At 38.7% G+C, this 22,858-nt stretch overlaps 1 protein-coding gene across 2 annotated transcripts; it reads right to left on the bottom strand.

The window, feature by feature from the left end:
• Positions 1 to 110: 110 nt before the first annotated feature.
• LOC306868115 (large ribosomal subunit protein uL23m-like) lies at positions 111 to 22,813 on the bottom strand. Of its 2 annotated transcripts, XM_079414147.1 has the most exons (5): positions 22,686 to 22,813; positions 19,786 to 19,908; positions 16,219 to 16,301; positions 9,202 to 9,275; positions 111 to 1,061 (listed from the first exon to the last, which is right to left on the bottom strand). In XM_079414147.1, exons 1-5 carry the CDS (start codon positions 22,700 to 22,702, stop codon positions 897 to 899), a joined length of 462 nt encoding a protein of 153 aa, XP_079270273.1. In that variant the 5' UTR covers positions 22,703 to 22,813; the 3' UTR covers positions 111 to 896. The 2 variants fall into 2 exon arrangements, with proteins under 2 accessions (XP_079270273.1, XP_079270274.1); XM_079414148.1 differs by lacking the exon at positions 19,786 to 19,908 and having other exon boundaries at positions 332 to 1,061; positions 22,686 to 22,770.
• Positions 22,814 to 22,858: the final 45 nt, after the last annotated feature.

Below are 22,858 nucleotides of genomic sequence, written 5' to 3'. Positions count from 1 at the left end.
CCCGAATATAACGTAGATTCTCCTCATTCATTCAAACAATGAGGATACTGGACAAAAATTCAGGGTTCGTTCTTTGTTGTCCAGCTGGTCCCTTACAAGGCATTTTTTTTGTCTTAAATCAAATCGCTTTATTGCAATGTAGGGGGTACTCGAGTACAAGGACAAAACAGTGGGCAAATGTTATCGATATTGACATTCTCCCTGGCAAACACTAGGTTGGCTGGGTGAAGTAAGCCACTCTGGTATGAGAGCTGGCAAGCGGTTATCCAACACATCTGTGGGGAATAGCTAACTCTAGAGCCAACAAAGTTGAAGGAAACACAAAAACAAGTCATGCTGTACTGCTTTATTGGAATTGAAGTATGCAGTTTTTTAAAAGAGCTTTCAGGAACAATATTAAGAGTATGATTTTGCACGAAGAACTGGAGAGTCACTTCATTAGATTGACCATTTTACCACAAGTAGTTCATGAACTTGAAGATCAGCGAGGGCAAAAGGAAAACATTTTGGAGGAACTTTAAAGAAAAGGAAACATGTACGCTCAAGAACTTCGCAAGGAAGACCTTTGCTTGAGCAAGTTTCTGAGACTTGTGGGAGGAGAACATAACCTGAAAGACTTATGAAATGGCAGATGCTCAGGAGTGATCATATGCTATGTAGACATCAGTGTTCTTTGAGAGAGCACGATTCTAATGAAGTAATGGATTTCCAAGCCTTCTCTCAGGCAATCTGTCTTTCCATCAAGTCAGATCAGATCACTGCAAACGGCCCTCTATGGATACTGGTCAGATCACTGTAAATGGCTCTTCCTGCACAAATACATAATCTACAATACACAACATTCTTCATTCAGCTGTTGCCTCTCTGAAGTCATTCTTCATTCAACACTTGTCCGTCTAGAGGCCAAACCATTCAGTAACTCCTCCTCTTCTGGGATCTGATTTCTGCCTCTGACGCTCGTCCTCCATGAACTTCTCCTGCATCTCCTCAACAGAGCCCTCCTCGTGCTTCTTATCCTTCTCAGGAAAGATATCTGGGAACTGGAAGGTTTGCTGCTGAGCCTGTAAGAAAAGCAGAAATTGTTAAAGGATTGAAGATTGTGTTTGTCATCAACTTTTGCCATCCTTATGTTGTACCATTTCGTTTTTGTGGAACAGTAGTTTTGAAGAATGCTTTATGCTTCCTCCTAAAAGTAATACATATCTACACTTGTAAAATCTTTACTGCTTAATGTTACTGACAGAAATTGTTAATAAATTTCACTTCACTGGACAGAACACAGTGCCCTTTTCCGGAGCTCTGCTCTCCAACGCTGCCCCTGAAAAACTTGCAGAAATAAATAAAATCACCATATCTCAGGGGCCTGGCCCTTCTAAAGCAATGTCAATTTTTTTTGACAGACAGGAAGGGGGAATAGGCCTTGTGCATGCAGAGCAACAATGTGCTAGTGCTGCTGGTCCGTCTCCATACCAGAGACCATCAATATTGTTCCAAAGATAAAACAAGATGTGGCAACAGCAGGAGGAAACAGGGACTGCAGTGAGTTAACAGCTAATGAAAAGCAGTGCCTTTCTGAAACAAATGCTTCTACTGGGATGATCTATTATTTTGACCTGTCCTTTGTAACAAATGCAGTAAGTTTTAAGTGAGCAAAATGACCAAAGAATAGTGGAATAAAAAAGGAGGGGAAAAAAACAACTGAAACACTTAAAATCAACAGCTTGGCCTCCAAGGTTCAGCAGCGGCGTTCCAACCCTACCATCTAGGAATGCGAAACCCCACACTATAAACACAGAGTCCAGCCAAGTGAAAGTACAAGAACCAAACCTATTAAAAACAGGACCTTAGTAACGGAGTACTAAAATGGATGCCAAAAAATGCCTGTTCCTTCACCTGTAGTAAACTCTCCTTTAAAAAAAATAACCCACTATGACTAAAGACCGGCAGGGGGACCCGGTCGCATGACAATCCAAGAGTGGAGTTGAAAGGTTTGGAAGCCCTGACAGAAAAGCTGATTAACAAAAACAAGTCACCACATGACTGTCCACCAAAACATTAATGTACCTTAAACAAGTGCCTTATTGTTGGCAAGCACTAATGTTTATACATAATGTGTACAAAGTCTTGTCTCAGGCTATGGTAAACACTTCCACAGTTTGATTTAACAGAACAGTATTAATATTACTATTTCAAATGTAAATGCAGCACTGCATATTCATGTTTATTATGTAATAAAAGTAGTCGTTAGGAATAGCATGCAATACATTATCCAGAAAGTGCTGGATGCATCAATTACGCATTGACATGTCTCATTTGACAAGTCCCCCCTCACCCCTGTGCGTAAAATTATCGAAAATAAAAAAGGAAGACTAAAGCATGGAACAAAAATGTTGTTGTTGGGTTCAACCCAACATCTGTCCCTGGTAGACTAACCGACTCTCCCCCTCCTCCACCCCTCTATAATTCAGGCCCTGAACTTATACCATAAACTGTACATTCAGTGGCTTTACATCAGGGATAGACATGCATTCTGAGCCCTTGTGAGCAAGAGAAGTTTCTAAATATATTAGGAGTTAATGGCTGAAAAAAAGTAAATGTCAAAAACGCAAAAGAAACAATGCATTTATGTGTTATTGCTTTTGGTCTCAAGATATTTCATAAAGGGGTCACATACTTGTTACAGGAGAAACTTGAGTCATATCTAGCAACCAACATATATAAACTTGGGGGTGGGCTTGGGCCCGTAAGTAACCACCTAGTAATGCCCAGCAATTACTCAGAACACCATAGCAACTATTAAGCAATATCCAAACAATCATCCTGACATTAGGAACCACTCGGGACACCTATTAGGAAATGGAAGGTTGTCATAGTTTGTCAGCCAACATTGTGGTGGCAAATTTTATACGGCAAGGACCACTCAGAATTGAAAAAATAATATATATATATATTTATTAGTCACCCCAGATCAGTAACCGCCCTAACACTAGCACTCTTGGTGAACGTTAGTGACTCACATCCCACAATCACTTCCATGATCAGTCAAATGGGAACAGCTGGCATGACTTGGGCCAGTCTGAAAGGATTAGTAGTAGATGGGGTTTCCGTACATAAAGCACCACCCTCTACCCTTTAGTCGCTGCCTTATCTCCACTGTTTGCTCTATGACGATGGCTAAACTATATTAGACAGAAGCAGAAGCTCCAATTTGAATGTGTTCGATGCTCTTTATATTCCCATAGATGAGGGGAACAGAGAATTAACATGTTATCTCTTCAGAAAAAAAAACCCTGCAAGTACCAGAAGAAAACAGAATGAATTGGTTTGGGAGTATGGATTAAAAGGTTGTACTATTTAAATGTACTAGCAAGTTAACTAGCAAAACCCTCCAGTGGGAGTGGGATCAAGACCTGGGTGTTTGCCGATATCTCCTCAGAGACATTCATTTTTCTTCTCATGCTTATCTCTATTGGCCAATCACTGCTGCAAGAATGGAACTATGACAATTTTGATTTATTTTGCACCAAGTTAAAGCCAAACAAAATGTATAAATCTGAGACATTCTTTGTATGTGACAACATTTTCAGGACTTTTAATGATGAGGGCATGTTTGCGTAATGTTGGAAGTCTATTAACAAGTTCATTACCAGACAGGAGAGCAGGAAATGCAGGGAAATGCTTGTAAACAGCTCCCTCTGCCAGTCTCACTGGGTGGGCCACACTGCTACTTCCTCTGAGTCCACAGTCTTAACTGACAACCGATACTCACTCACCACAGATATTTGGCTGCCCTGAGACACCTCATATCTCTTGGTCTTGACACACTCCATACCAAAAAATTAGCCTGAATTGAGCCAAAAGTCACAACGATGGTGGGATAGTGGGGACAGGCTCCTGATGAAGAGATGATTTGTAGCTTTAATGGTTCTTGCAAATCAAAGTGGTAATTCAGAGCAGCTCTATGGCTCGACAGGAATTCCAAGGCTAGTCTCAGTAGCGAGGACCCAGGTTGGGACAAACAAATGGAAAACTCCCAGACTTGACCAGAAGGGAGGAGCCGGATGTTCTCAATGAGTGCATGAACTGTACTCCGTATCTCACTCGCAGATTTGGTGTGACCTTTAAACCACAGTGATCAACAAAATGCTATATGGATGGCTTTGTTTATATAAAAGTTGTGTTTAAGTGGAATGCAGCCCATTTACAATCCAAAATGTGTAAAAACAATATAGACAATGGGACTATTGTAGCATTTCATGTTTGATCTCAAGAAACAATAACAATCATGGGTTTGATTCCCAGGGAACCCATGAAGCGAAAAAATGTTTACTTTCCATCTGCCAAATTCGTAAATGTAACAATAAGTGCACAATAAAGGTGGCTACTACAACAGGTATGGAATGGCACGAATGAGGCAAGTTTACTACACCAAAAGCACTGGTCAGTCTTTGTGTCTGAATTTGTTGCACCCTCTGTGAAAACCAGCACAGACCAATAGTGCTAATGTAAAGCGTTTCAGAGAGAACCAAAGCTCTGGCCCAGCTGAGGCCTATCTGGGCCTGTGCCAGGCTGTCTGTCTGCTCTGCTTCACTCTGACGCCTTGACTGCCTCCCAGAAGAGGACCAGCGTTTGTGCATAAACACTTCCTTCAGGCATGGGTATAGTGGCCCAGCTGTCAAAACCTGACTGGTCACAGCAGTAGAGAACATGATTCATGCAATGCATTCCCCATGCCAAGACACAGCTGCCTTGCCAAACATGTGTGGGGGTCCAGAGCCTTTGTTCCCAAAACCACTCTAATGAATCCTCAACGCCAGGGAAAAGTGTGCAGAGGGAAAAATTAAACAAAACATATTATATTTCCTCAATGAGGACAGCCATAAGCCAGACGTTTTTGTACCCATTAGTGTAAAACAGAAGCAGGTTTCCACTGCAACTGGGGAACTGTTTCTCGTACACACGGGCGTAGACAATCGGCTGGCACACAGTCTGGCTTGTTAAATCATTACGGTCAAGCCAAGCGGTCAGTCTAAAGGAAGGGGTGGCAAAGTCTCCATTCAGAGCAGTATCAGCCCTCATGTCATTTTAAGCCACTGAGTCACTAGTTCCATGTTTGCAGTGATGACAGTTGTGACCGGTCGACTTGTTCAGACTTGCCCAAGTCCTGGCTATTTTTTGGTTCCCCAGGATATTGGACCCCGTCAACAGCAATCAAAGATAACCCTTACTTTCGCATGCAGGGTCCTCAACCTCTCCCTCAATCTTGTGTACAAAACACACACAAAAAAGAGAGGGGGCAAGGAATAGAGAAAGATAGAGACAGGAGCAGGAAAATTGAGGAGGTGGTACCATAACAGGAAAAGCATTGCTAGTTTCTGAGTAATTTATTTTGAAAATGATACCGAAATAATGCTGGGTGATGCCTAGACATCGAGAGACTGATAAAACCGTAATGGGATGGAAAAAGAATGGTGTTTCATGACAATGAGTGTCTGTAGTAATACTAAATGAGAGTGACTTGCAAGAAATACACAGCTCATAAACGACGTGGAGTGGAGGTGGAGGCAGGGCTTCAATATCATCTCCTTTGCTCGCGTCTCCTGGCACTCACAGAGGCTGTCTCATAGTGGACGTACACTGGGGAGCTGAGTGAGTGTGTGTGCTTGCTTCAAACAGGATGCCAGAGACCCCGCTGGCCTTTCCATTATTCATGCTGTGCTTCTTTCATTCGAACACAGCCTTACGAAAGTCCTTGTGGTGGATGAAATACTGTACATTTGCAATTAAAAATAGTAAAAAAAAATTCTGCCTAAAAATGCCATATCACATGCACAACCAAATCTGATAAACAGTGTCAACGTTTTATACCTAGTCCACCATAAAAAAAAAAAAATGCAGACAAACATCTTATCTTAATTCTACAATGTCAAATGTATAACTCGTACTTTTTTTTATGTACAATTTTAAGTGTACACTGTATCTTTTCTATAATAACAAACCTAGTTGCTTTTATTGAATAATGACAAATGTACCTTTTCTAGAATACAAAGACAAATTTATCTCATACATTTGCTACAATGATAAACCCACCTTGTACCTTTTCAATTTGACAAAATTACCTCATAACGTTTTGTTTCTACAGAGCAATGATACATGAGTCTCGTACTTTTTCTAATTGATGAACTTGCCTCATAACTTTTCTGTTCTACAAAATTCAATTATAAACATGCCTCACACCTTTTCTTAATTACAAACTTACCTCGTACTTTTTCTAAATGACAAATTCACAATATCATTTCTAAAAGACAAACTTACCTTTTACCTTTGCTATTCTCCAGTATGATAAACTTACCTTGTACCTTTTCTAAATTACAAACTTACCTTGTACCTTCTCTGTTCTACAGTGCAACGATAAACCTAACTTGTGCCTTTAAATTATAAACTTAGCCAGTTGTTTTTTCTAAATGACAAACTTACCACATACCTTTTCTATTTTACAATTCTAAACTTAACTCTCTCATTGCTTGTGAAAACAATATTTTGAAACGTGTTCGAAGGCATGCAACACGTGAATTTCTCAGACATGTCAGTTTTCTTTCATTACTTTGGCTTACAGTACTCTGAACTGCAAGGAATACATGACAGCAATGTTGTAGGGCCCTACATTCATTCAGCACAATTGAAGCCAAACGTTGCCATCTAGTGTTGATAAGATCACAATGTGAACTTTCATGAGCCATCAACTTAAAACAGCAAAAATTGAAAGGGTGTTAATTTGTGCATGGCAATCAGTGGGGGAGATGTGTGTAATAGGAAGGAACCCATTTGAATAGAACAATAATAGTATGCCTTAGCATGGTTGAGTTTCACTCGGTTTTGTTGAGTGGTAATTGAGCAGAGTGAGCTCACAAGTTCAGGTGGAACATTGCGATCCGATCTGAAAGGTAGCCTGGCTACCAGCTGATCCAGACCGAAACACGGCCCCAAAAAACAACGACTCAGCAACAAGCTCTAAACCAACAAGAAACATCCATTAACACCAACAACAGTTGCCTTGTCTTGCCAAATACTGATGCTTGCAACAAGACCCTTGTGGAAAAAGCAGGGGGGGTTCACAATAAACAGTTATTGTGGACAAGCGGGCAAGCTGTAGAGTTCCCGCAAAATCTTGGCTTTGTGGGGCAGTGTTTCAATGAGGTATATAGTTAAGCAAAATGCAAATTATACAACATTACAGATCAGTGAAATTCAGTGTAGTGGGTAAGTGATTCTGATAGGGAGCGTCTATAAAATAACATGTGCTATGTGCATTACGCCAGCCAGCCCAGGAAACTACAGACGCAACATCAACAAACAGAACCTTTATACCGGGACCGAACAGGTCACGGCCTTGCAAAGGGAAGCACAGGATATAATTTCATTTAACTAGAGCATTACATGCAAAGCGGTCGTACATACAGCCTTGATATTGTCTCAAGATTTTATGTTGCTTAAGATTTCCCTGACCCCCGTCTGGACCTCCATGTTCTGGCACGGCTCCATGGTGCCCTCGCTCACCTCGCTTCATGTGTCGACTCCATCCGTAACCCCCTCCTCCTCCTTGATGAACTCTCTCTCCTCCCGCACTCCTCCCCACCATGGGGAGGTCTGATGAGAGAGCGGCCGTCAAGGAACCGTACTAACACACGGCTTTTTCAACGAACCTGGAGTTTGTAAAATCTGGGGGGGGGTTGTGTTAGTTTGTGTGCGTGTGTGCGTGCGTGTTCCTCAATACGGTGAGGAACGATTGTAGAGAACGTTCCTCACCGTATTGCCTCTGGAATATTAGCTGATGTAGTGTGTTGGGGGGGGGGGAGGTCTGGCAGGGGGGGAACCGTTGAGGGTATCCAGCCACAGAACACTCCCCCACATGTGGTGTCAATTAGGAACAATCTTGTTTTTACCCACCACTGAAAAGAAAGAAGGGCTTTTCTTGGGCAGTGTTTTTTTGTAGATTTGCTGGAGGAGAAGAAAGGGGCCGGAAATTTGGTTTCATATCAGTGTTTTTCGCCGCTGTCTGAGATTTTTTAGCTTGCATGTTATTCACACATAAATAAGCATGACTTTCTGAAAGACTGGGCAACAAGGAAGTAGTTCTCTCCAGAAATGTTTAAGCAAATATGGCACTGTATTTGAAAGAAGACAAAATGTTAGAAACAGGATGCAGTAATTCTCTGGATCCAAGTCCCTAACTGGGTTTATGAGAAGGTTAAATTGACGGCCCAAAGCCACACAGGAAGTCATTCAACTCTAGTCAAGAGGAAGTTCACCTTTAAATATTAATTTGTGTTTTGCTGGTGTATCCCATTACAAGCTGTTCTGTTTTGACAAGTTGAATTATTTATCCCTGCCTTGATTGATGGCTGAAAAAAAAGAGAGCAAACAATCCAATGCTTCTCTTAAAAACTAAAAACCGTAAAGAAACAAAAGCAGCTTTCCCAAATGAATCAAAGGAGATCAGATTAAGCTATTTTCACACCGCCATACTTCAAACACGGTTGGTATCAACAGCCCAGGGCTCTGCCCAAAAGCAGGTGTGAACCCAGCAGTGCGGTTCGCCACTGGATCACAACCAATGGTAACGTTCTGATGCCCCAAGAAACAACTCTCCCATCCGCCCATGATAATAACCATAGCTCTCTGAGAACTTTGTTCTATAATTCCTGCACAAAGTCTGGCATGCAACCAAAGACGACCTCTTGCCTTCTTGGCCAAAGCCAGAACCCAAACTGCCGCCTTTCTCAGGAGGGCAGGTTCGAATATGTGGGAGAGACAGAAACTAAACAAGCAGCGATGGGACTCAGGGAGTCGAACACAATAAGGTGAGGGTTTTGCATCAAAGAGTACCTGTGCCTTGGGGTTTTTTAAGGGAACATAAGCTGTCATGGGCCCTGAAAACAAAGAAGAAACAAAAATGCAGGGCTTAAATGCCCAAGCATCCCATTTCAAGGGGGTCTTGTTTTGTTTAATAACTTCTACTAAAACAATCCATCTGACCCAAGCACCCATAATCAATAAAGTCTTAAAAAGGGACTTTAAATGGTCCTGTGCTAATGATGGGGGCACTTTCTGAAAATCAGAAGAGACCACAGTTACACACATGGACTTTAACAATGCAAGTCAGGCCCTTTCAAATCCAGGCCCCAACAGAATAACACTCACCAGTTGAACGTATGCCACTTTGTAATCTGGCCTCTTCACTCGCTGGTTTAAGTGGTTTCGTTTCTTGTTTGTACCTTAATAGAAGAAAAAAAGAAGGTGATGAATATTTAGTTAAAATATTGTTAGGTCACACTTTATATTAGGTGGCCTTAACTACTATGTACTTACAATATGACCACAATAAGTATTTTTTTTATGTATTTCAAAACACTTTTGCTTCTATTGATGTGGGATGTGGTTAAGGTTAGTGACAGGTTTGGTGGTATGGGTTCAGGGGTGGGTTATGTGTAAGGGTGTAATTATAAATGTAATTGCAGAAATTAATTACAGATGTAATTACATAGGTATTTTTTTTTTAATATACGTACAATGTAAAAAAATTTATCAAATGATTAATTTCAAAGTACATAGTAGTAGTTAAGGCCACCTAATATAAAGTGGGACCTTATTATTAATTTACAATTGCTCATTCTCATTGGTGGCACTAGAGGAGGCACAAATTGCAGATATACAGTTAATGAAAACTACTTGTTTCTACTTAAAGCATACTGCAACAAAGCAAATACTATCAATGTGTTTAACAACTAATAAATCAACCAGTAATATCTGATTCATGCTGTCTAGTAAAACATCAGGTGATATAAAAATAACCTCTCCAACTGTGTTGCAGCTGGGTATATTTACATTGACAGAATTACACCTTCAAAGAAGATTGTTATGCTTTGCAGAATAGCTTAGATACCCAATATGCATTTTAGGGTAACGGGGAATTGGGTTTATATGTTAAGAAGCAGGTCTTCAGTCATGTTAACTGTGGAATACATGTTAACCTTTTCCCAGCTGGCCATGATGTAACTGCACAAAGCCTGCTGGGTAATATTCACAAGAACCCAGAGAAAGAAGTCAAAAAGTACATCTGAACCAAATTACTTCCAAAAAACAAAACAGTACAAGCAGAGTAAAAAGATTAAATCATTAAAAAAACATATGACAGAACACACTCGGTGGATAACAGCATTGTTTTACATAAAATATATCATATCATTTGATAAAATATATCATTTGGTTCATACAGTCAGAAAGTTTAAAGGTATAGTTTGTCATACTACAAGTTCATAGTGACCATGTCTACTTAGCTCCAAAAAAGACCAATAAATACACCAAAATTCAATTTAACTGTGGTCCATATAATGTGTGCAACATTTCAGGTCTTCCAAAGCCATACAATACAGGCCACAGTATAAGAATTTATTGATTTGCTGACAGTCAGTTTTGGAGCTTAATAGCGGTACTGTCACAAGGAACTGTTGTTATACAAAGAAGACTTTTCTTCAGATTCCTGTTCCACTGAAGAAAGTTCTGCAATGATATAAAGGTTTGAAATTATATGAGAGTGATATAGTAATGTCAAGATTTTGCAGTGAAATCTCTCCTTAAAACCTGCTAAACTGAAAAGTTTAAATGATGACCTGTGTGAGGAGTTTTCTTAAAGGGGTCATATGATGCGATTTCAAGTTTTCCTTTCTCTTTGGATTGTTACAAGCTGTTTGTGCATAGATACGATCCCTGAAGTTGCAAAGACTAAAATCTCAAAACCAAAGAGATATTCTTTATAAAATTTAAGACTCGACCACGCCACCCTAAAACGGCTCATTTAAACACGCCCTACGTCACTGTGTCGGAAGATTTGCAAAACACCGCCCAAACGTATACGCAATGAAAGGCGGCAGAACTATTATTCTGGCTGTATCACATCGTGGAGACGCGCCGTTTCATTGTGAAAGCGAAAAAACTTTGTTTGGCCTTCCAAAAGAGGACACAACTAGAAATCAGTGGTTTATTTGTATTTACAACACTGTTCCAGAACAGTTCTACCCTGAACCTGGGAGTAGCTTGCCAGCTGTGCACAAAGGCTGTTTCTATAAAGGGAGGCAATTCCAACTTTGCAAGGACAGTCTGGCGCTTCTGACTCACAGCCTGCAAGTACGTTTTCTTATTTAAAGAATTTGCCACTGACGATTCAAACGCGAGTTTTGAGCAGTGTAGAGTAGTCCTTGTTGTTTGTCGTTTCTCCGATCACAAATGCAGACATGGTAATGTTTATGCGGCGCAATGCAACATGACGCATAAAAAGATAGTATAAGTCATTATAATCAGTAATTATGTCCCCACTGGATGCAACAAACGCCTAGTTTATAATGGGTTTTATTGATTTTGTGTGGTCGCGCCAGGACACGGCATCACAATACAGTAAGGGGCGTAACATTTCCATCCCACGCTTGAGGTATTCAGCCAATCACAATGCACTGGATAGCTGGCCAATCAGAGCACGCCTCGCTTATCAGAACGATGAGTTTTGTAAAAAAATCGACGCGTTTCAGAAAGGCGGAGCATATAGGAGCAACAATAATGTACAGTATGTGGAAAATAATGTGTTTTTTAACCTTAAACCGCATAAACACATTGAATTACACCAAATAATGTTTTTTTAGCAACGTCATATGGCCACTTTAAACAGGATTGGCAGTCTTCCTTTACTAGTACAAGGAAACACTAAACACACAAACACTCCCTCCATTTAGGGTCAAATGAACGGTCAACCCACAAAACAGGTGAGAAGCGCTTTTGTTCATGTATGTGAACCCTGTTTCCATTCCCGTACTCCCACCCAACATTATATAGAATAAATAAATATTAAATCAAGCTCTCTTTTGAGGTTGTGTGTTGGCTGGCTACTATTATGTTACAAATCCCAGGCCTGAGCGGTAGTTATAGAAACCCCTTCCAAAATACTCTGTAGGAAAAAGAATAGACGCCTTGAGCCCGGGGGTTCCACTCGCGCCCCCTTTTCTCCACATCCTTTAAACCATCAGTGGAGTGGAGCCCATGACACAGAGCGGGACACCTTCTCTGACGTGGTTTATTTCACCTAATGGGTGTTCCGCATTTTTTTCTGCCTTTACGTTGTGGCTGTAAAAATGTCCACTTTGCTTATTGGCCCTCTCCAGTGTTGGTGTGGAAACCACACGGAAAAATCCCAGTGGCGTAAACCCAACTGGCAGCTCGTAAAAGTGGTTCCCTCTGCATTAACCAGACGGTAAAGCCTGTAATAACCCCAACATTATTTACTTACCCTTAGGCATTGTTGTTTATGTTATATTGACATAGCCTTAAAAGGAAATAACCTTAAAGGAATAGTTCAATTTTTTTAATTATGTAATTTAGTCACCCTCATGTTGTTCCAATCCCATATGACCTTTTTTATATGGAAAACTACATAAAAAAAAATAAATAATAACTATGCAAATATTTCCATACCATGACACCTCAAAGTGGCCACAGCTGTTAAGCTCAAATAAATAAAATAAAATTCCTAAAAGCACCAATATAAGTAGATACAACTTAAGCACTAAATTTGATATTTTTTAAATATTTTTGTGAAGAACAGACCTAAATTCTATTCACTGATAATCTTCCCCACAGTAAGCTGTTAACTTGTGAACTGCGAACAGATCACTGAGTCACTGAGTTCAGAAATCAGATTTGTGAATGAATTGTTTGTCTGGTTTGCCAACCAGATCAACCAGTTCACTGAATAGAAACAGCTCAAAACTGATTGTGCCTAATAAATCTATGTGCAATGTCAAGTCGCATTGAAACTGAATTAGCGACTTGCTATCCATTGGTTGTTGGTTGGATGGATGGAGGCAGATCTTAATGCAAGCTTGCAGTCTATATAGCACAATACTAAAACGCTATTCATTTTCTCCATAGGGAAACTGATTTTTAACAGTAACTGCTGAAGCCATCAGTTTGCATTATTAGAGCCCGAGCACCTGTGGTGCGAGGACCCTATTGGAATTGCTCAGTTTCTTCTTCTTCAAAAAGAACTGCATTTTAGAGGTCCTAAACATGCTTGAAAACTCATGAAACTTTGCAAACGCACCAGAAGTGGCGAAAATTTACATCTGATATGGGTTTCAGAAGTTGGTGTGGCAAATTGGCTCAATAGCGCCACCTATAAAATTTCATTGAAGTACCCCTCGAGCTATGTTTTACATACACGTTCACCAGATACATGTAACACACCAATACCTGCCAAAAAGTACCCTGGTACGAAGTCCGAGACCCAATGGGAAGTCTGTTATTTTGAATTTTCTCAGCAAGTTGAGAGCCGTTTTTGCCATTTTCAGGAATTGCATTTAAAAGTTGTCTTTAAACTCCCCCTAAGGATTTAAACAGATCAACACCAAGCTTGGTCAGTGTAATCTAAAGCGCTTCGTGACATTAAATTAGGAAGATCTTGAGTTTTTATTGAAGGGCCTGTCTGTGGCGGCCTGACAAACTTGTTTCTCCATGAAAAAGGAAGTTGACTTCAGGCAGACAAGATCCAATCTGCTTCACATGTTTGACAAGAGTCCTGTCCTGAACACATGCCCATACTCATATTCGGTTATAGCCATAGCGCCACCTGCTGGCAACCGGAAGTGACATGTTTTACACTGTAACAAACTCCTCCTAGAGATTTAATTACATCAACATTAAATGTGGTCAGTCCGATCTAAAGGCCTTTATGATGTTAAATTGCAAACATCTTGAGTTTTCGTTAAAGGGCGTGTCTGTGGCGGCATGACAAAGTGTGATGTTTCGCCATGGGAATAGAAATTTTAATTCAGCCATACAATGTCCGATCTGCCCCAAACTTCACACATTTGATAAGTGTCTGAAGACAGCTAAACACCAATATTCAGTTATAATCATAGCACCACCTGTTGGCAACAGGATATGTCATGCTTTACACTAACTCAAACGTACAATCTTCAATCTGCATCAGATTTCATCACATGTTGATAAAAGTCCTGGCCTGAAGGCATCTGCATGCCAATATTCAGTTATAGTCGGTGCCACCAGCTGGCAGCAGGAAGTTTGGCACATACAAATGACTTTGACATATTCCTCCTATATTGACCACTTTAAAAGTATGCCCACCATTTGCTGTTTTCTTAAAGCCAATGGGCAGCGGTGAGCCCGGTTATGAGGGCCCTTTCAATGCTGCTTGCAGCTTTAATTTCAACTTATGTTTAAGGGTGTATTCACAACTGTCTTGTTTGGTTCAAATGAAACGAACTCAAGTTCGTTCGAATTTTTATTTTTTGGCACCTTACAGATGTGATTCATTAGGAACTGTCATTGTATGAAAAAGAACTGTGTGAAAATGTAAAAAGAAAAATCTCCTTTTGTGCTGAGCCTTCAGGTTTGTAATGGCATGATAGTAAATAACAATGCCAAAAGTTTATGGCTTGGGTGAATTACTCCTATAATAATGGCGATAAAAAAAACAAATAAAAAACGAAACAAAACAGTGGTAACACTTTATAATAACTGCACACCATGAATCATTATTTAAGCATAAGTAAATAGTCAATTCATCCTTTACAAAGCATTTTCCCAACATTAATAGTCATTAGTAAGCAGTTATATATAAATACAGCTATAAATGTTTTGTTCTTGAGCATATCTATAATGTTTAATAATTGTATTTTCATACATTAATAATGATCAATTTATCATTTCTAAATTACGTTATTTACAAACCAGTTATTTAGTTGTCGTCATTGGTTCATAAGATCATTTAGAAAGTGTAAGTTAATGAACTAATAAACTATTTGAATGTACATTTATAAATATTATTTAGACTCATAACAGTTGCTCAGTGTGTTAATAAATGCTTTATTAACACATATTCCTGCTGTAATTCATGATTAAGTCAGGTTTATAAAACATTTAGTAGTTGCCAGCCATCTATTTTTGTGAGCTCATCTAAAGTGAGGACTATTCATACCTTGTAAAGCATTTATAAAGGAGATTTAAAGACTCATTTATCTTCCAAACAAACACAACACAGAGGGATACAGAACACAGAAATATTTTTTCAAAATGACCTTTTGAAGTTTAATCCAGCCATATCGCCATTATTGTCTTTCCGTCCTCAACAATTGTAATTAAGACATTTAAATGTTAAATGGTATAAGAAAACTTTTTATGGCCTTAAGTTTGATGCAACTAAGTTGAAGAGTTTTTAAGGACCTGCGGGAGCCCTGTATTTTAAGGTAGCCCGTCGGGCAGGGCAGTGATACATTTTGGTAGCCCGACTGGAAAACACAATAGCCCTGGGACCTCGGGTTAGCGATTTTGCGAGCCCCGATAAGCAGCTGTGAGTGGAATAACGCAAACAACTTCTTTCACTTCCCCCTCTGGGTGTCTCCCACTTGATTCGAATTCCGCAAAACACAGTTCCCTGAATTAGCCATATGTTTATACATATAATTCAAACTCCTGCTCGGCTGTCAAGTATCTCCAAAACATCTTGTCAGTATTGATCATTCTCATTGATTAACACTCATAATCACCCCTATCTAGGTGACCGACCACCCCAGGAGTGCAAAAACAAGTGATAAACATAGAACATTGGCGAGTTGTTGTATAAGGGCTTCAAAAAGTTCAGGCCTGTTGATGGAACCATCACTGCTGCTGTCAGTTGAGTTTGGCTTGCGTTGTTAGGCGAGTCGACAACAAAACAGAGTGAGTAGAGGTGCAAAAGAGTCTCTGGCCGGAATGTACTGGAATGGACCAGAATGGAGAGGTCTTGACACTAAGTTTTATTTTTAATCAAGCATCTTAAAAATGCAACAATTATGGCACAAGACACTAAAAAGATCTGACACTTGATGCAACTGGAAGTTTAACAACGTAACGTTTCTTTTTCAAATAAAGCCGTGTTGTTTAAATTGGTATAACCAAATAGAACCGCAAATATAATTTAATACAAAAATCACAAACAACTTCCAGTTTATTAAACAAAATCAGAAATCACAGATACAGTGTCACACTTTTCAAAACATCAGCTGAGAAATGCCATACTTGTAACTGTTTGCATACAAATAAGATAAAATATATTTTTTAATTTTGGTCTTGTAATAAAATGGTTTAAAAACAAACTGCAAAAATCTTACTCACAGTATTGGATCCTTGTGCGTACAGCTGCAACAGGAACGCTGTAGATCTTCTCTAGATAATTTCTGACATCAAACTTGGTCATTCTTGAAGAAAATTGAAACGGATAGAGGTTCAGAGTTGCCATGGAGTAAGAGAACAAAATATGAGAATCTATGGCGTATTGAAGTAAGACCTTAAGATTCATGTCATATGGAAGCATTTAATACAGAGATTCCCAAACTTTTTTTGGTCCACAATCCATCTTTTGAGTTCCAAAATTCGTGTGACCCCACAACCCCACCCACTTACATTAAAATAAATTTAAGATTTTAGGATCTCACAGGTGGCAAATTACATTCATCTGCATCTCTGGAGACCCCAAGGCTGAGAGCCCCACGTTTAAATTCTGTTTTTCGAGGATTGAAATGACGTAAAAATGCCTTTTGTGACATGATTTCATGAACAAACAAAACAAAACTGTATCATTATGTTTTCAGTTACTGAAAACCCAACGAGAACCATTCAGAAAATATGACGCCGAAGCTAACGGGAAGAACATAATGAACTGCTTTGAAAAACAAGGATGTTTGTTCACAAGTCAATCCATGTAATTTTTTTTTTCGTTTGTAAAGGAGAAGGTTTCCAAGAAACCCAACAAACAGATGCTCCTTCGGAAAGAGTATTGTACGCACATCTTTCCGAGTCAGCACCAGAGTGTGATGCCCAGATTTCAATGAAGTGGAGTGGAGTTTTGGCCGCGTAATTTATGTGAGAGAGGAGATGCGTACAAGCGCGCGTTTGTCTGTGTGAAAGTGACAAAGTGAGTCGATTCCTAGAGAGCAGAGCACTCGAGCCACAGCGAGACGGATATTTAGCAGACCTAAGTGTTTTCTGAGATCTTGGAGTGGAGAAGGCGAGCTCTTTTTCAGTTCCGGCCCCCTGTGACCTCGACAGCTCTGCCAACAGGAAGGAGCTTTGCTTCCCCATCCACGTCTAGCGCTGTATAGAGCTGGAGCATCTGATGGTAATGTAGGAGTTAAATAACAAGACTGAATATTCGATCAGTCTCTTTTTAGGCTTTTTATGGAGGATTGGGAATGGAATCGACCCCAAATGAGCAGCACAGCTCATTGTGTCTGGAAAATGCATTAAAACCACTAGGCCACATTCTTGAGACTTCATCTAGTAAAGCAGAAAAACCATCACATTGAGCCTTGGTGCTCACATGGGAAATGCTGGTTTGAGTTTGACCTGCAACATATTCCAATCCTATTTTCTTTCTTTCCTTGACAATTTATTGACATTTTCCACTTCATCTGTCAAATATAAACAAAATAATGCAAAAATTAAAGGGTATTCCAAACGTGGGTTCACAAACCCCTGGGGGTATGTCAGTTGATGAATCATTAAATTGTATAATTAGATCATATTAAAAATGAAAATGATCAGGATGAAACACCTTCTAAAAAATATTTAATAATTTAATATGCATCTGGAAAATGCATTCAAATCACTGGAAAGGCAAAAAAAACAAAAGTGTTAGAGTTTTAAACTGCTATTTAATGGGAAATCGAGGTCTGAGTTTGGCCTATGACGTATTCCTCTCATATTTACTTTCTTTCGATGATAATGTTGTGTAATTTTCCACTTCATCTATCATATAGAGCAAGGTTTCCTAAACTAGGGTTCGCAAACCCTTGTGGGTTAATGAGAGAACTGCATGGGGGTTGTAATAAATGATTAAATCATAATATCGTTTTTATTTTCAAATTTAAATCAATATAGTGTTGTTGAATTATTGAAATATTAAGTTAAAATCAAAAATACTTTAGGTCAGAGAGGTTTGGCCCAAAAACAAAACAAAAACAAATGGGAATCCCATACATGAAGACATAACAGTGAAGACTGACAAGCCATTTAATTGCAATTTCAATAATCACTTAAATGTTTTTTATCAGTTTGGACGATGCTTCTCAGTTCCACTCCATAGAATCAATTAAATGAAGCACTGGGCAACACGGTCATGACCTTCAGCAGATGTAAACAGTGCCTTGTGCCTGTGTGGCTTATCTTTTGTAAGCGCTGACGTCTTATAAAGATAGAGACCTCCTTGTCGTTCAATCCTCTCTACTGCGCCCCACCCTTCACACATAAACAGTCCACGCTCATCTCTAAACATGTGCACACACACTGCCCATTTCAAAGGCTTTCCAAGTAGGTGACTCAGAAGCAAAGGGACAAAACACTCCAAATTTTGAGGAAATCCAAAAAAAGGGGGATCTTTTGTTAGCCGGTGACCTCTAGGTTACATTCACACCATTGGGACTATAAAGGCGGAAAGAGCGTGGACAAATAGCGTCAATGAACTAAAAGATCATTAAAATGAAATTATTCAAAAAAAGAAAGTAAATAAAAAGATGAAAGATCAAATGTTGACAATGGATCAAATACTTAAAAGGCCCATAGGATGGTAAATAAACGAGGTTAAACAAATCCTGCAAGTACAAACACTTTGTAAAGAGGCCCTCTTTCACAAAAACAAGTGCTTTGAAATTCTTTGGCTCTGATAATCACTATGCAAACCAGGTTGGTTTCAAGCAAAACAACTCCTTGCCAAAGTGGAGGGTATCTTTGAAAAGTAGAAAGTGAAGAGGGGGATGTCTTTAATGTTTTAATGATACCTCTGTTGCTTTGTCTACTTTCATACTGTTTGCGATGGGACTGTGTCAAACGCAGCTCCGGAGGAGACAAAACAGTTCTTGATGTCCAATGAGGCGGCAGTGGTTCCAAAACAAGAAAAAAAAAACCCTCTTCCTTTGATTACACAGGCATGAAATGTTTAGATTCAGGTGACAAGGATGCCTGGTGCAGATTAAGACACTTAAGATCACAAAACATTCTGTAAAAACAAAGGAGTAAAAGCAGGTAAAAAAAAAAAAAAGCTTCCCCTGAGCATTTGCGCAAGTGATAACATATAGCCCAATTACAAACGTGTGCGGTTTGGAGCACATACTGGCGGAATAATAACTGAGGAACAAGGCTCCACCGTCACTGCTTTAGATGTACGCCCTGAGGTTCTCCAGAAAACAAAGCAGACTTTGTCCTCTTTTCTTGTGTGGACTCCGATTAGACCCGTTATTAACAGTCTGACTGCCTGTTTCGTATTACACCGCAGCAATGCAATAATTACGGCTGTATTTTTAAGTGACGTTTAACAAACGTCATCAATAAAGGAACGAAATGTCGGATTTTAAGTAGGTGAAAGAGCTGTAAACAAATCTGAGGGAGCTGCGAGGCATCATCGGCCATGCAACCGCACACGGAAACGTCATCCTGGGTTTTGTTACGAAATGCTGTTGCATCTAACAGGCCTGCAATTATAGTTAAGCATCACTTAAGATGCTTTAATTCTTTGTGATCATCATGCTCAATAAGATTGCCACTCTGCAATTTACAATGCCAAGACGAAATAGATTTGTGGGATTTGTCTGTCACCTAGTGGAAAATAATGCAACTACATTATTGTACATTTTCAACCTAATAGTAACACAATTGATTTTACTGATGTAAATAACATTACATACTTACTCCATAGGAATGCGAAACTGTACTGTATCAGCTGGCTGTTCTTTACCGGGTCTGACCAGGGTCAGATTGAAGGCGGGCCGGAATAGTCTCAGCTGTGGGTTACCAAGCTGGTATAAAGGATATCTGCACAAATATGGAAATTACATAAAATTACATGAAAGGAAATTACCATTCATTCATATTCCAAGGTATTATCATAGAACTTGTTTAAATATATATCAGGGCTCGCAAAAATCGCTAGCCTGACGTCCTGGGGCTATTGCGTCTTCCAGTCGGGCTACCAAAATATATCACTGCCCTGCCCGACGGGCTACCTTAAATACAGGGTTCCCACACAATGTTCCCTCTAAGCTGAGCGCGCGCGCGCGCGCGACCGCGCAGAAGAAATAACACACAAAAATGAGTTGGGAAGCCATTTCATTGAATGCCGCTAGTAAAAGGAAAATAATAGCAATGCTCGGGCACACCGCTATAGAGCTGATGTCACGAGTTAGAACCGGTTTCATAGAAAGAGAACGATGTGCACCAAATGAGTCGCTGTAGAAACTCAATACTTCAATGGTTGAACTGCGCTCAACACGAGAGACAACACAAACGCAATGACAAGTGAAATAAAACGTCCTCATGTATTAAAGAAGAGTGGCTTGATTAAGTGCTGGAAATAGAGGAGGATGGGTAACAAAACTCTGAAACATGTTCAGTCACACACAAGAGTATTGTACAAACTATACTTCATAACGATGTTTAGACGGCTATAGAAGAATTCATATGTTCGTGTTTTTTAATATTTAACTTACAGATCTCAGCTTAAGTTTTGCTTCAATTTGTATTCTATTCTATTCTATCAGTTGAAATAGTTTGTTTTGATAATATATGTTAGGCCTATATTATAGACTCAAAAACAATGTCAATTATTTATCAGGTTTTTGACTTTGAGTCTCTTGCTCATCAAGGCTGTATTCATTTAAAAAATACAGAAAAAACAGTGATAGTGAAATATTATTGCAATTTCTAATATCGGTTTCCTATTTTAATACCTATACTATAAAATAGCATTTATTTCTGTGATCAAAGCTGGATTTTCAGCATCATTACGCCAGTCTTCAGTGTCCCATGATCCTTCAGAAATCATTCTAATATACTGATTTATTATCAGCGTTGAAACTGTACTGCTGCTTATTATTTATTTGGAACCTGTTTCTTTTTTCTTTGATTCAATAAAAAGTTTAAAAGAACAGCATTTATTCAAAATATAAATATTTTCTAACAACAGAAGTCTTCACTATCCATTTTATCCATTTAACACATCCTTGCTGAATAAAGTTTATTGAACGTTCTTTAAACTTTTTTAAAGTATCTTTAAAAAAGAAATTAAAACAATTCTGACCCCAAAATTTTGAATAGTTTATATTGCAACAAAAAAAAATCTATTTAACTTTATTTTTTAAAAATATCACAGGTCCCAAAAAATACAGTATAAATAAAATAAAAAAGCAGTACAACTGTTTCCAACATTGATTAAAAATCAGCATATTAGAATGATTTCTAAAGGATCACGTGACGCTGAAAATACTGCTTTGCTTCACAGGAATTAATTACATTTTAAAGTATATTAAAATAGAAAATATTTATTTTAAATTGCAATTATTATTTTGTGAAATAATATTCAGTATTTTTATCAACTAGATACAGCCGTGATGAGCATAAGAAACTTCTTTAAAAAACTTTATTGATCCAAACTTTTGAACTGCAGTGTATTGTACAGTAAACATGTTTTCTCAGGTAACCTGAAATATACATCATTTAGTTACATCAAGGGTCAAGTCAAATATAAATAGCACATTAAAGTTAAAAGTTACACACTTTTTTGTGTGCGTGCTGTACAGGTCTGGTATAAAGCATGCTTTTGCTCAAATGTCCGCCCAATAGAGAAAAGTTTTGCTCAGCAAGAAAAAAAAATAGAGGGAACATTGCTCCCACGGGTCCTTAAATTTGATACAATAAACTGACGAGTTTTTAAGGTTTTTAAATATGTTAAATGGTATAAGAAATAATTTTTCAAATTGCCTTACATAGATTTTTAAGAATTCTGCAAATACCTTGTAAATAGTAAAATAAAACGCTTTCCTTGATATTTGTGTATTAAAAATGTTTTTGATTGACATTTATGGTCTTTATTTTATTTGGGCTAGTTAAATTAATTTTCTGGCTACCAAAATCTGAAGAGTACCTGCCCAAAGGGCTACCAGGGATTTAGAAATTTTGCGAGCCCTGTATATATGAGTCATGCAATTCAAAGTTTAATACATAATAATTTAATTAAATGCTTCAATCACTTACAAAATTGTGGAAGAACCATGGTACAGTTTTGCATATTTATTTACCATAACACTAAATGATTAGCATATTCATATACCAAGATTTTTACATGATACTCATGAGCTTCAAAGAATAACCCTTTACCATCAAGTGTATTTATTATAGTATTATCTAAAAATAAGTGTAGCATAACCATCCCTGCTGGTTTTAGCTGGTCTTTCAGTCTAGTCATAGCTGGTTTTTGAGCACTTCTGTTCAGACTGGTCTAACCAGCTAAAACCAGCTGAACATCAGCTTGACCAGACTGTGAGACCAACTTGATATTACAGTGGTATCACGTCAAAACAAAAACATGCTATTACCAGGATACCACATGCAAAATATGATATTACTATGATACCAACCTCAAAACATGCTAACACCGTGGCACTTTTTGAAGGAGTAACTTACTACAGCTGTATACTGTAAATCTACACAGGTAATGTTACACCTTCTCGGAAGGACAAACTAACAATAATGTAATCTTCACTATTTATATACAATACATCGGCTCATATCTACATAATCACAAAAAAACTCACATTATCCGGTTCGCCATGTCCTGTAAACGTTCTGAACTTCTACAATCACATGTGCTGTTTTTATTTTATTTCATGTGCTCAAGGTCCTAGAAACCTGACTGCTGTGAAAACTGAGCTTCCGGAAATATTCAAAATAAAAGTCTTGATTTCAACACCGTTGTCGTTTGGATTGC

Source organism: Barbus barbus (assembly GCF_936440315.1).
Source record: "Barbus barbus genome assembly, chromosome: 50".
NCBI lineage: Eukaryota > Metazoa > Chordata > Actinopteri > Cypriniformes > Cyprinidae > Barbus > Barbus barbus.
Note: the sequence above shows the minus strand (reverse complement) of the source record. Positions and strands in the feature narration are given on the sequence as shown.